Genomic DNA, 14,451 nt, shown 5'->3' on the forward strand with positions numbered 1-14,451 from the left:
TTTATCCCGCTATAATTTATCCTAATCGTCTAAGAGGAAGAATTAGAACCGATTATTAGGAGCTAGTATAGTACTAATCGTATAGATATATCCTCTAACCTTATCTATCTACGAGTAGTACTTATCTAGCTTTAATCGGCTAGCTTTAAAAGACCTAAGTATATACTTTTTCTATAGAACCCGCTTCCGCTAGAGCTACTTTATTAACTTTTTAAGATACTCGAATAATATATTATAAATTTTAAATATAAGATATAAGATTATATCCCGAGTCTTTAAGATCTTAGTTATATATTTAAAGAATAGCTTAGTAAGATATAGTAGATAGTCGATTTAGCGCTATTCCTTATTATTTAGTAGTATTTCTTTATAGTTATACTCTATATAGAAGGATAAAAAGACTGTATAAAGTCGTTTTACTCGACGAAGTATTAGATATATTAAATTCTACTAAGTCTTTATATCTTATATTAGGATAACTTTAGGCTCCTTTATTTAGAGGCTATTAAATATCTTACGCCGTTAAAGGCTTATATAGATATATATCGTAAGATAGCGGACCTTATTTAAGATATAAGAGATCTTATAACTCTAGCGCTTTATATTAGCCTAGGCTAATATTAATTATCTTTCGGTCTATTTAGTCTAAGTAGTATTATTTAAAAGGACTACCTTAAGACGATCTAAAAGCTAATTAAGACTAAGCTAGATAATATAAGTAAAGTAAGGAGTTCGGATAATATTTATATTATTAGGTAAAGCTTACTAAAGGGAATTAGCTAATATCTTATTATTAGATATATTATTAGTTATTAATCTAAATATCCGATCTTCTATCTTATATTTAAATAATATATTAAAAAGAATATTACTAAGATTTAAGCTAATATATAAACCGGAAAGTAGTTTAAAACTAAGAAGAACTTCTTAATAAACCTAGTCTATATTAATAAAATAGCTAGTTATAACTATAAATATCTATAAAAACGGAGAAATCTAGTAATTAAGTATAATAGAAATCTTATAATTTAGTAGTAGTAGCCGAAGGATAGCCTATTAGCGGTTTATAACTAGGCCTTATAGTTACTAACGGATTATATTTACGGATAGGATTATTAGAGGGGAGGGTATAAAGCGAGCCTTATAGATAAGACTACGGAAGGTTAGATACTTAATAAGATAGAAGGGGAGCTAGTTAAGAGTAAGAAACTATAAGATCTCTTCCTCCTACTCTAGTTACGAGAAAAAGACGCTAATTAATATTTATTACTATTTAGATTAGAATATATTAGTATAGTAGGAATAAAGCGATTATCGAGAATATACTCTATTTTTTAGAAAACCTATAATATCTATATTCTTCCGCCTAATAGACCTTTAATAGCTTATAGATTTTAGATACTTTACTATAGTCGATATATTATAATATCCCGCTTAACCTAGTCTAATAGAATAAGGGTACTTAAGAATCTTCTTATAGCGCTTATATATAACCTTTAGTACGCTATCTATACTCTAAGTAACTTAGTAGAAATTACTTTAAAAAGTAGACTAGTAGGCTATATCCTAATAAATCTTACTCTTTCTCTTATAATTAGTTTATAGCTACTACTTAATCTATTTAGTATATTCTACTATATTATAAAGAAAAAATACTTTTTACCGGTCTAGTTTAATATAGGTAAGAGAGGGAGGAAAAGGTAGAGGGTAATCTAGTTAAAGAAAATCGTAATAAAAGTTAGATAGTATAGCCTAGTTACTAGATAGAGTTACTAGATAATTAGATAGTATATAGTAGGATAAATTACTTATATCTCTATTATAAATTAAGAATAGAAAGTTAGAATACTAGCTTTAAGATATAATAGGGCTTTTAATAGGATTATAGATACTAAAAAGATAAGAGAGAGAAGGAATACTTATAATATTAGATAGACTAGCTTAAATAAAATTACTAACTAAGTAGAAGAGAAAAGAAGATAAATTAAAAGAAATATACTAAGATAGCTATTAATTAGTTAAATTATAAATATTTATATAGATCTAACCTAATTAGACCTAAGAGAACCTAATTAGACCTAATAAATACCTAAAAGAACCTAATAAATACCTAAAAGAACCTAAGAAAGCCTAATTCCTACCCTAATTCCTTCTTAAGATCTTTAAAATATTTCGTATAGATAGAGTAAGATATATTTTATCTTAGTAGTCTTACTAAGTTAGCTAAATAGATAAATATACCTAAATAAATATACCTAAATAGAGAAGACTAGCTTTTATTTTATATAGAAAATTAATAGTTTAGAGTAGAAATTAATATATTTAAATTTATATTTCCTCTTATTAAAAAAATACTACTACTTCTATATAAGTTAAATATATATTTCTCTATATTCCTAATAATATTTTTCCTATTTTAGGTAAATAGTACTATAAGAAGTAAATCTATAATTCTATAAAGTAAATAATTTAAAACTAGGCTTTCTCACTTCTATTTTATAGAGATTATTTGAAATTTCCTACTATAGTAGGTAAGGTTATTAAGAATATAGTAGGGAAACTAAAATAAGTGTAAAAAATAGTATTTTATTTCGATGACTTCGTAGGGTTATAAACGCTAAGAGCTCTAATTTATGCAAAATTGGGTTTTCCTAGGGCCCTAATAGGTACCTAGTATTGGGTCTTGGGTTGGGTTAGGTTATAGAAGTCGGACCCAAAACCTATATGGGTTGGGTCTTAGGTCCAAAGTTTGGACCCAAGTTGGGTTTTGGAGAAGCCTAGCTACCAGGCCTAAGGATGTCGTTTCGAAAAGAAAGTTGATGCGGCAAAAACAATGCCGTCGCAAAACAAGTCTGATGAAAAAGGCATGCGAATATAGCAGGATGTGCAGCGCAGATGTATGCGTGGGAATTCGTATCCGAGAGACGGGCAAGGTACATATCTTATCAGCGGATACTTCGGGATTTTGGGCTTTCCTTAGCTCGCAATTAGTATGTTTCAAACTATGGCTCTGATGAAAATATGACTGACCTATCAAGAACTCCTACTATCCAGCCCCAATGCTAGTGACAGACCAGGATCTGCAGCAGGCTGATAACGATACACCGCAACAACCTATATGAAGTCGTCAGGCCAAAGCGGAACTTTTACCAGAAAGTACCTTGTTTTCCCATCCTCAGTCAGAGATTTCATGCAACCATCATCACAATAGTCCAAAGATGATTTCCATACGCAGTAGTTCTCCAGATGGAAGAGGGCTCCGTAAGGAAAAAGACTACATATGGAAGAGGGCTCCACAAGGAAGAGTGTTCCGTAAGGAAGACTACATATGAAGACTCACGGAGACCTGATTGCCAACCCAAAACAGGGGTGGCAAATGCGAGATATCATTGGCTAGCTAGATGTTCCGTTTCTAGTGGATCGTGGTTTATAGCCAACTCGTTAAATCAACGGCTTCAAATCTTCTCTTGCGCCTAAGTCTTTCTCTTTATTTTTCCGTCCTGCTTCTGATACGATGCTCTAGGCTTAGAGGCTAATGATCATAATAAAGACCGAGAAAGCTGCATAATGTGGTTACTGTAACTGGTACTTTTCTAGGTAGTCGTACTGCGATAACTAACGGCGTGGTGGAGGGACATCATAAAATCAATATAATTACTCTAAGGAGCGGTTGGCAGCGAGCTGGGGAATCACGCACGAGGTACAGTTTAAAAACAAAAGTGGAGGAGTAGCAATGGATCAGAGGGCCAATGTGTGATTGGTTCCTGACTACTCCTTGCTCCACCTTGGAGAAGCTCAACTCAGACTATTCAGTCTTCCTGGACTACTTGGTCTTCCTAGACTACTCAGTCTTCCCAGACCCCTCGTTCTTCCTAGACCACTCAGTCTTCCCAGACCAACCAGTCTTCCCAGACCCCTCGTTCTTCCTAGATTACTCAGTCTTCCCAGACCACTCGGTCTTCCTAGACCACTCAGTCTTCCTAGACCACTCAGTCTTCCTAGACCACTCAGTCTTCCTAGACCACTCAGTCTTCCTAGACTACTCGGTTCACTCAGACGACTCGGTCTTCCTAGCCTGTAAGGAGTCTAAGGGAACCCACATCTTGGATCCTTACTAGCGCTTCCTTATCTCCGGCTAACACCGAACGACTCTAATATTATTGCCTCCATAATTTTTACTTCGATTAATTTTAGCCTCTTGAATAATTATGGAAAGGCTAATATTGTATCTTTGTAAATTTAAAGCTCGCCAATTTTAAAGATAGCTAAGATTACGGTGCTAAAATGGTAGAACAGCCGTCAATTTTTGATTGAATTTCTGTTGCGAACACGTGATCTCCTAGTACATTAGTCTAGCTAGCTTTCCATATTCTTCCTTTCTCTCTTAACGCACAATACAAGATTTTCCAGTCCACTCCTTCTTATAAGTAGTCGTACAGGATCATCTCTCTATCAGGTTATGAGTCCTTTGCTGTCGGAGCCTCTATATAACTGCAAGCTTCGCATCTTCTGATTCCTCCGACGAGAACCTAGTGCTGCGTCGCACCGACCCACTATGGGGTGTTTTTGCAGACTTTTCACTAGTCACCCCAACAACACCCTACCCCACCCACCCACCCAATATACCCTATATAGTTATCCCAATTTCTCTCTAGTATCCGAATACCTAGGTAGAATATAGGATCCTATTATCTGATTAGCCGTTCGACTTCTCTGTTAACCGCTAAACAGACCTTATTGGCCGTTCGACTCTTCTATTGACCGCCGTATAACCTTATTAGCCGTTCGACCTTCTTATTAACTACCGAACCCTATATAGACTGCCAATATATCGGAGTCCTTTAATATTAGGGACTTCGCTATTAGTCGATATAAGATTGACTATATAGATTTAGTACCGAAACTAAAAGGATAGTCTAACTATAGAGATTAGAAGATAGCTATATATCTAGCCCTTCTTACTAATAATAGATACTATACTAGGATAATCTCTTATAGTATTCCCTCCCTAAGTAAACCTAACTACTTCGAAGTCTCTCGATAGGCTGTGGAATAGGCTTTACTCGCGGAAGCACGGGAGGCATAGGTATAACGTGACGATAATATTACGATCACTACTACGGATGTCCGAGAAAGAATAAAGGAGATTAAGGAAATTAATAAGATACTTCGGAAAAAGTACGAAAATAAGCTTAATAACTAGTAATCTTATAATACCCGAACCCTTATTTATATCCGGAAAACTCTCGTACCCGAGCCTTTATTAGTTATTACTTAAATTGCGGATATACGTAAAGCTTTTAATAAGCTTCGGAAGATATATATAATAAAGTCTTATTAATAAGCCTATACCTACTATTTAAAGTGGGTTAACCTACGGTATAAGAATAGATCTCCCTCGGATTTTATAAGGAGATTTTAAGAGGCCCTTCGTAACTTTGTTACTATAGACGAAGAGCCCTCTTAAATAATTAAGCTATATTAGTTTAAAAAGGCTATTATAGAGAATCCTTATTATCTTTCCTTTTTATAGAACCTACGAGTTAATAAAAAAGATAAGACTTTTATAGAAAGAGTATATATTAAGTTTATCGAGGTAGAGACTAATAATCGTTTCTTTAACGTTTCCTAATTAACCCTATCTACTAATACTATAACTACTAAGGACTCTTCTAATAAGGATAAGAAGTCTAGTAGGAATAATAAAAAGGGTAGAAATACTTCCTCCTCTAAAGATAAGTCTAAACCTAAGGGTAAGGATAAAAATAAGAAGAAAAAGAAGCCTTTTAAACGGGAGGAAAATATTATCTTTTATAAATATTATAACGTCCTAGGAAATCACTATTCTAGGAATTACCCTTTATAGAAAAATAGTATATCTTCTAATATAGTCCTTTATTAATAACTATAGTAATAATATACTATTTAGTAAGTCCTAGTTCCCTAGCTAGGCTAAGTTATAGGTTAGGTAGATAGTTAGAGTCGTATTATTTCGTTAAACCGTATAGTAAATACTATTTTCCCTTAATAAGGAGATCTAGTTACGAAGTATAATAATCTCTTTATAAATACTATTTTTAGTATACTTATAGTATTAAAATAAGGTTAACTATCTATAGGAGATAATAATAATATCTCTCGCTAGATAATTAATTCCGGTACTAGTACTTATATAACCCCTTATAGGTCTATCTTTATTAATTTTAGGCCCTATATAGTTCTAGTATCTACGGCTATAGGCGATACTTTTTATACTAAGGGCTATAGAGACGTTATTTTAAGAATATTAAATATATTAGACGAATATATTAGACCTTTTATCTTATATAAGGTCTAGCTTACCCTAGATCTTAAGGCTAGCCTAATCTCTATATCTACACTAGATAAGGAAGATATCGGTACCTTAGTTAAAAATAGTATTATAACTTTTAAAGCTACTAATTCTACTATTAGTTTTATAACCTATAAAGGAGAATACTACTAGCTTAATTACCTAAGAATTAATAAAATCGATACTATACTTTCTAATAATCTAGATATACTAACTAGATCCCTAAACTCTATTTTTACTACTAAAAATAGAAATAGGTCTTCTATAATTTCTATTAACTTAGCTTACCGACGTACTTATTATACTAGAGAAAATAGGGTTCGTAAGATAGAAACCTATACCGAAGGTATTAAATTAAAAAAAGGTACCGGCGTTACTTTTCCCTATACTCTATATATTAAGGGTAAGGATTATACTCTCCCCTTTAGAAAGGAAAGGTCTATTAGGTCTAAACTAGGCGAATATCTATATATCGACGTCTAGGGTCTAATCTTAATTATATTATATAGTAGAGAAAAATACTTTATTACCTTTACTAACGACGCTACGCGCTTTTACTAGCTTTTTCTACTTAAATCTCGGTCTTAGGTAACTAAGACCTTTATTTAGCTAAAAAATTATCTTTAAACTTAGTTTAGCTATTAAGTTAAAAGAGTTTATAGTAATAATACCTCGGAGTATCGGCCTTTAGGTATATATCTCTCGTAAAATAGTATTATTTAGGACCCTACTCCTCCTTATATAAAGTAGCTAAACGGTATTACCGAGATTAAAAATCGATACCTCGTTAAACCCCTTATTACTATTATATCTAAATACTAGCTTCCGAAATACCTTTAGGGTTATCTACTAGGGGGAATTAACTACACTATAAACCGACTCTTTACCTCGAAGATCGGTATATCCTCTTATAAGGCCCTTTATAGAAAGAAGCCTAATCTTAGTAATTTATATATACTTAGCTATTAATACTAGTTCTTAATTCTAAAGGAAAAACGCCTTATAAAGCTAGATCTATATATATAGGAAGCGAGATTAATTACTTATAACGAGGGAGATAATTATATACTATATAATATACGTACTAAGAAGATTAAGCGTTCCCGGAATATTATTTTTAATAAAAATCCGACTCTAGAGGTACTACTTATACTAGACTATAATCTATAAATACTATCTTAGGGTTAATCTTATTCTAGATCTTAGTCTTAAGAGCGATATATTCCGATCGACTTTATTTACGACGAATACGAAGATCTACTAGATACTAAGGTTCCCCTAGAAAATAAGTATAATATCCTATAATTTAATAATCCTTTTAAGATTCGTATTAGGTCTATACTACCCCCCTAGTAGTGGAAGACTACCTAAAAGATAATATTCCGGCGAGTCCCCTACTAGATACTACTAGTCCTTTTATCTTAGAACCGAATATTTAATCCTACGATACCTCTCTTAACGATCTCCTTCCGAATCCTAATTCCTTTAAGTTACCTCTTAATAATAAAATAGCGGGTAGTTTAGGTAGTAGTATAGAGGGATAACGGTAGGATTCTTATAGTCCCTACTTTAATATAGATAGGGTTAGGGCTCCTATAGAGCTATAGACTACTTCCCGGTAGTTTATTATAGATTTTTCGTATTTAGATACTCTTCTAAAGCGTATAGATAATCTAGATTTCGTTATCCCGACTAGATCTCGATAGACTAAGTCTAATTAAGATAGGGTACGACGTTTAACTAGACTTAGGAAGCCTAGTTAGGTATATATTAAAAGCTTAGCTAGTTAATTATTCTTTAACGTAAATATCCTATAATTTCTAGCTAATTCTCCCGATATCTTAATTAATCTTTTTACTATAGCTATAACTAAAGAGTAATATACTCTATCTAAGCTAACGTCTAAAGATATAGGTTTTAAACTAAATAGCTAGAAGGAAGCTATATCTTATATTAAAAAAGATAAATAGTTAGTAGTAGTATATAAAGAACTAGCTCGATAACTTAAAAATAGTACTTAGCGGTATATTCCTCGATTATCGAAAAAAGGTCGACGACCCCTAATATTACGATAGGTATTTAAGATTAAATATAATAGAACCTATAAAGCTCGGCTAGTTACCTATAGTTTTCGATAGATTAAGGACCTTAACTTCTATAAGATCTATACTATTATTACGAAACCTATATCTTTTTAAAATCTTTACTATAATTACTACCTCTAAAGGTTAGAAAATACACTATATTAATATTATAACCGCCTTCTTTTATACTAAATTAAAGGAGCCTATTAAGATAGAATTACCTAAGGGACTAAAGGAATAGTATCCTAATAATATTAGTCTCCTAATAAAAATAATTTATAGATTAAAGTAGTCTCCTAGAGAGTAGTATAAACTACTCTATAATATACTTATATCTATAGGTTTCACTCGCACTTAGTTAGATTATTCTATCTTTATTAGGCACGGTAGTCCTTAATATAGAATAGCCCCCTTATACGTTATAATTTACGTCGACGATCTACTAGTTATATCCCTATTAGATTAAGAGATTAAGGACTTTAAGATCGCTATTTCGAGATATTTTAATATATCCGATAAAGGAGTCCTTAAAAGATATCTTACTATTAATATATACTATAGAAAAGGCGAGGATAATAGTTTTATCTACCTCTCTTAAAGTGACTATATTAATAAGATCCTTACCCGTTTTAGTCTTAAAAATTATAAACTAGTCACTACCCTAATAGATAAAAAAATACCCTTTATTATTTTTAATAGAGTTACGTTAAAAATTAAAATTAAGGAGTTTTAGATAAAAATTAGGACCCTAATCTAGCTAATAGTCTCTATAAGACTAGATATTATATTCGTTATTATTAGGCTTACGAAATATACTAAAAATCTAGGTACTAGCTATTTTAAGGCGTTAAAACGAGTTTTTCGCTATCTTACTAGCACTAAGTATCTTATAATTTATTTTAAGAGATACTATAGGCATACCTTTTCGACTACCGGCACACCTTTAGTAATTAATTCTATAGTGGACACTATTACCAAAGTCACTATATTATTAAACCTAGTTTTCGCCTAGTATAATGATTAATAGTCATATAATTAAATATTACCGCCCCCCCCCCCCTAAAAAAGGATCACCTCATACCGCTACCTCTCTATTTTATAAAGCTATTCCTAGAACCCGCACTATCGCTAGTATTATTAATTCTATATACAAATAATATTAAAAATTCTTAATTTTGGTAGCATTAAATAGCAAATTCAATTTAATATTATACATATATTTTTGATTTAGTTAAAATCATGATTATTAAGTCAAAAATGACGCCGAAAACAATAGGTTTATAGGGAGGGAGAGGGAAGGGGGGAGGATGTAGGGTTTATAGGGTTTTCATAGTCATATAACTTCAAAATAGGGGCTGATTTTCAAATATACTACTAAACGACTTTTTAGCACTTAGCTCTCCATTTTTCTTTATTATACGGTATAGACTAGAGATCAATAATTACCGTCCTCGAGTCTCTCCCCTAGCCTACCCCCTCCTATTTCTAGTGGTAACACTACTAACTACGAGCTAATCATTAGAGTCTATTGTCTCCCCCTATATAGTCTAATTATTATTATACCTCCTATTCCCTCGCCTATTTCGCCCTAATTAACGTATAATTCCGGCCTCCTACGATTATATAATTTCGAATTACGATAGTTCTCGACGACTTAAGTTCTTAAAGCGCTATAAAGCCCGCGATAAGAGTATAGAGGACTACTAGGAGGACTACTAGGAGGACTACTAGGAGGACTACTAGGAGGATCTTACCGGGCGACTATATACCCGGATAATATACGGGTTTTATACCTAGAGCTCTATTACCCGTAAGTAGATAGCTACTAGGTCTAGCTATAGCTAGTAATAACGGTGAAAATCAGCCTAGGTAAGACTTATATCTCCTACCTAGGCTTTATAAATATAGTAGATATATAGATACCCTCTAGTAAATATAGACTAATCTAAGTATAAAACTAGAATAGGTAGCTTATCTAGATTACTTAGTAGATAGTGATTAAATATTACCTATACCTTTTTAATTATATAATCTATAACTAAAGTTTCTACTACGGCGAATAGAGGGTTACCGCTAATCTACTATACTCCTTATTAAGATATAAGCTCTTAGCTAATCTCTACTATAAGCCGCTTAATAGTACACTCTATTATAGTACTAAAAGCTAGTAGATTATAGGTCCTATTTTAGCTATCGAGCTTTAGGTAGCGATATACTACCTCTATACGAGACGTTAAGGTCTTATCTAGGTAGAGAAATCTACTAGTATAGTAGCGTAGAAAATACTAACTATAGCTATAAAACTACTCCCGGTTAATATACTATAGTATATTAGGGAAATACTAATATTTCCTCTAGAAATTAGCCTAATAAGCCTCTATTTCTTTATTTATCTATACGTAAATTATACGGTGCTAATAATCTTTTATACTACTCTACTAGGAGTTAATTTTATACTAATTTTCGTCGACGGTATAAAGGGTATTAGGATCGGTACGGAGGACTTACTAACGAATATAGGGTCTAGTATAAGACTTAATATTATAAGTAATATACTAGATATAAAGTATTATATTTATAGTCGGGAAGACCTATATATATAAGTAAAGATCTAGAGTAAAAGAATATAACTTACTAAATTAATTATATTACGTATTACCTATTCCTTATTAGTTAAGATCGTCTAGGGACTATAGATTAAAGGCTTATCTCTAAGGAGGCTAATAGGGGTAGTAGTAGTAGTCCGAATAAGTAGTAGAATATCCGTACCCGTACTAATAGCTATATATAATTCCTAGAGCTAACTAAGTACCCTTTTATATAAATCCTCTTTCTCGGAGCTAAGAAATACCTACCTAACGTAAAAAATCTTACTAACTAGAGATACGCCTATAATATTTAGTAGGGGTATCTTCTATCTATTAGTCTTATATATATAGTCTATCTATAGAATATATAGATAGATATATAGAAGCTAGAGACTAACTTTATAGACTATAAAAAGGGTACTAAGTCTATTATCCGTAGTATCTATAATATATCGGATAATCTATATCCTATCTTTTAGAAGATCTATAAGAAGGGCTTATACCGGGGTCCGGCTAGCTAGCCGCTAGAGCTCCTTTTAGGCGCGGATATTAGCGATATTATACCTTCGGAGATATAACTATACTCCCCGACTCTCAGTATCCTACCGTAAAGTACCTAAAATATACCGAGATTATATCTAGTATACGAGTTAGCTAATAATAGTCTAGAGGACTTCTATAGTTTTACGCCGCCGAGGGATAATTAAGGTCGATAGATCTACGAGTCTATAATTATAGTAAGAAATTAAGTTAACGATCTTCTAATTTTACCTAGTAGAATTAAATCGGAGTCTACTAGCAAATATATAAGCCGTTAATCGATACTTCCGGGGTCGCTAGCGCCTAATAGGCTAGCGATTATACCGATATAGACGGGCGAGGGAGTAATAAAACTAGATAGTAGTAGGCTTTAAGCGCTTACTTACGATTAAAAAGCTAAGGGGTAACGACTAGGTATTAAGTATATCGAGCCCCGCTACTCTTACAGCTTTTTTTTCCTCGGGAGTTATAAGTAGACCGCTAATTTCGATAGTTTCGAAAGGGGGGTACGAGTCTAGGATCACTTAATCCATAATATTAGATAGTATAGAGAGATAGTATAGAAAGGAGAGTTAGGTACTAAAAAGTCGTTTAGTAGTATATTTAAAAATCAGCCCCTGTTTTAAAGTCATATGACTATAAAAACCCTACAAACCCTACATCCTCCCCCCTTCCCTCTCCCTCCCTATAAACCTATTATTTTCGGCGTCATTTTTGACTCAATAATCATGATTTCAACTAAATCAAAAATATATATATGATATCAAATTGAATTTACTATTTAATACTACCAAAATTGAGAATTTTCAATATTATTTATATATAGAATCAATAATACTAGCGACAGTGCGGGTTCTAGGAATAGCTTTATAAAATAGAGAGGCAGCGGTATAAGGTGATCCTTTTTTAGGGGGGCGGTAATATTTAATCATATGACTATTGATCATCATACCAGGCGAAAACTAGGTTTAATAATACAGTGACTTTGGTAATAGTGTCCACTATAGAATTAATTACTAAAGGTGTGCCGGTAGTCAAAAAGGTGTGCCCATAGTATTTCTCTTTATTTTTATCTAATAAGTAACTCTATAAATAGTTATATTAGTATTAGAGATTATCTTCTTTTCGGTTTCTATAATATAGACTAGGTAGGTCTATATAGTGAGAAGGGTCTCTTAACGTCTAGTTTTATATTTAAAATAGCGGGTAGAGCTATCTTATAGACTTCTAAAAAGTAAGCTTATATAGTATTGTCTACTACTAAGTCTAAATATATTACGGAGGCTCTTACTACGTAGGAAGCTATCTAGTTAATTTAGTTATTAATAGAGATCGGCATTTCGGGACTTTTTTAGAAGCCTATTCCTATTTATACGGATAATAATAGTACTATTGCACTAGCTTCTAACCCTAAATTTTATACCGCTACGAAATATATTGCTATTAGATACTATCGACTTCGTAAGGAAGTTACTATAGGAACTATAAACTTCATTAAGATTCCTACTACTAAGATAGCTGCTGATAGACTAACGAAACCCCTTAGGAAGATCATATTTAAAAGGTTTATTGCGTAGCTAGGATTGACTATCTATAAGACTGATTGAACGTTGATTTTCATACTGAAAATGGGGGGTTTAATCTGAATACTGGTTTTTTCGAAATAGAGAGAGATGGAAAGGATCAGATAGTTTACGACTATAGCACTAGTCGTGGGGGGTGTTGCGAACACGTGATCTCCTAGTACATTAGTCTAGCTAGCTTTCCCTATTCTTCCTTTCTCTCTCAACGCACAATACAAGATTTTCCAGTCCACTCCTTCTTATGAGTAGTCGTACAGGATCATCTCTCTATCAATTTCTGAGTTTTCAAGACGTTGTGGATCAATACCCATGGCACGATGGTTAGGTCAACCTCAACACGTCTAGTTTCGGGCGCAATAGAACACTGAAATGGTCGTGGCACTAAGTTGCCGCTCCCGTGCCGTGACCTAAAGGCCTGATGAATTCCCACGCATTATATGCTAGGTGTGCCGTTTCAGATGTTCACCCACGAACTGAAATAGTATAGTAGTTTTTGTCTAGTTTTTCGCTATGCTTTTGGCTCAAAAAACCGTGGTCTACTACATGTTTAAAAACCGCCATTGCACTTTTGCGCTTTTGCGCTTTTACGGTTTTCGCGCTTTCATAACGTTTGACGTTCTTTAAAAGCTACTCCCTAGCCAACGAGTCTATGACTATAAGAGCACCCACTTCCTTATTTCTTAACTCTACTTTCCAGCAAGTCTAATTTTAGAGTCCCGAGGCATATTTAAGGCTACAAACTAGCAGATGGCGACTACAGGCCCTCGTTCAAATGGCTCTTCTTCGAAAAGAAAATCAATGCGTCAAAAACAAGGTCGTCGCAAATCCAATTTGATAAAAAAGGCACGCGAATATAGTAGGTTGTGTGAAGCAGATGTCTGCGTAGGGATTCGCCTTCGGGAAACGGGCCAAGTGTTTATCCTATCGGCGGATGTCTCGGGATTTTGGGGATTTCTTGGGTCACAACTAGTATGCAGGCAGAAACGAGTCACATGACCTAGGCTAACTTTTCTAGGCCTCCTATTATCCGACCCCATTTTTAATTACAGATCAAGACCTGGAGAAGGCTGAAGAAGGCATTATGAGGAAACCAAGCGAGGCAAATATTCTAGCTTGAATATTGCAATGAAGGGGCTGCATAGTATATATTCGAATGTGAAAATTTGCTATAACTTGGTAAAAACCATTGAATGGCACAAGAGTAAATTAGAATGGGCTCAAGAATAAAACAAATTACCGGTTTCGTTATTCTGGGAGCAAAGCTTTTCTAATTTATGATTGGCTCGTGGTTACTCCTTTCTCCACCTTGGAGAAGGGCCGGACCG

At 33.3% G+C, this 14,451-nt stretch overlaps 2 protein-coding genes across 2 annotated transcripts; both read left to right on the forward strand.

Moving 5' to 3' along the window:
• Positions 1-3,749: 3,749 nt before the first annotated feature.
• N7457_004688 (uncharacterized protein) lies at positions 3,750-4,118 on the forward strand (the record flags this gene model as incomplete). Its single annotated transcript, XM_057175733.1, has 1 exon — positions 3,750-4,118. One exon carries the CDS (start codon positions 3,750-3,752, stop codon positions 4,116-4,118), a length of 369 nt encoding a protein of 122 aa, XP_057032780.1.
• A 9,755-nt stretch (positions 4,119-13,873) lies between these two features.
• Positions 13,874-14,243, forward strand: N7457_004689 (uncharacterized protein; the record flags this gene model as incomplete). Its single annotated transcript, XM_057175734.1, has 2 exons — positions 13,874-14,095; positions 14,142-14,243. 2 exons carry the CDS (start codon positions 13,874-13,876, stop codon positions 14,241-14,243), a joined length of 324 nt encoding a protein of 107 aa, XP_057032781.1.
• Between the last annotated feature and the right edge of the window lie 208 nt (positions 14,244-14,451).

This window comes from Penicillium paradoxum (genome assembly GCF_028828445.1).
Source record: "Penicillium paradoxum strain IBT 22861 chromosome Unknown utg000004l_segment0_segment0, whole genome shotgun sequence".
In the NCBI taxonomy this organism is placed as follows: domain Eukaryota; kingdom Fungi; phylum Ascomycota; class Eurotiomycetes; order Eurotiales; family Aspergillaceae; genus Penicillium; species Penicillium paradoxum.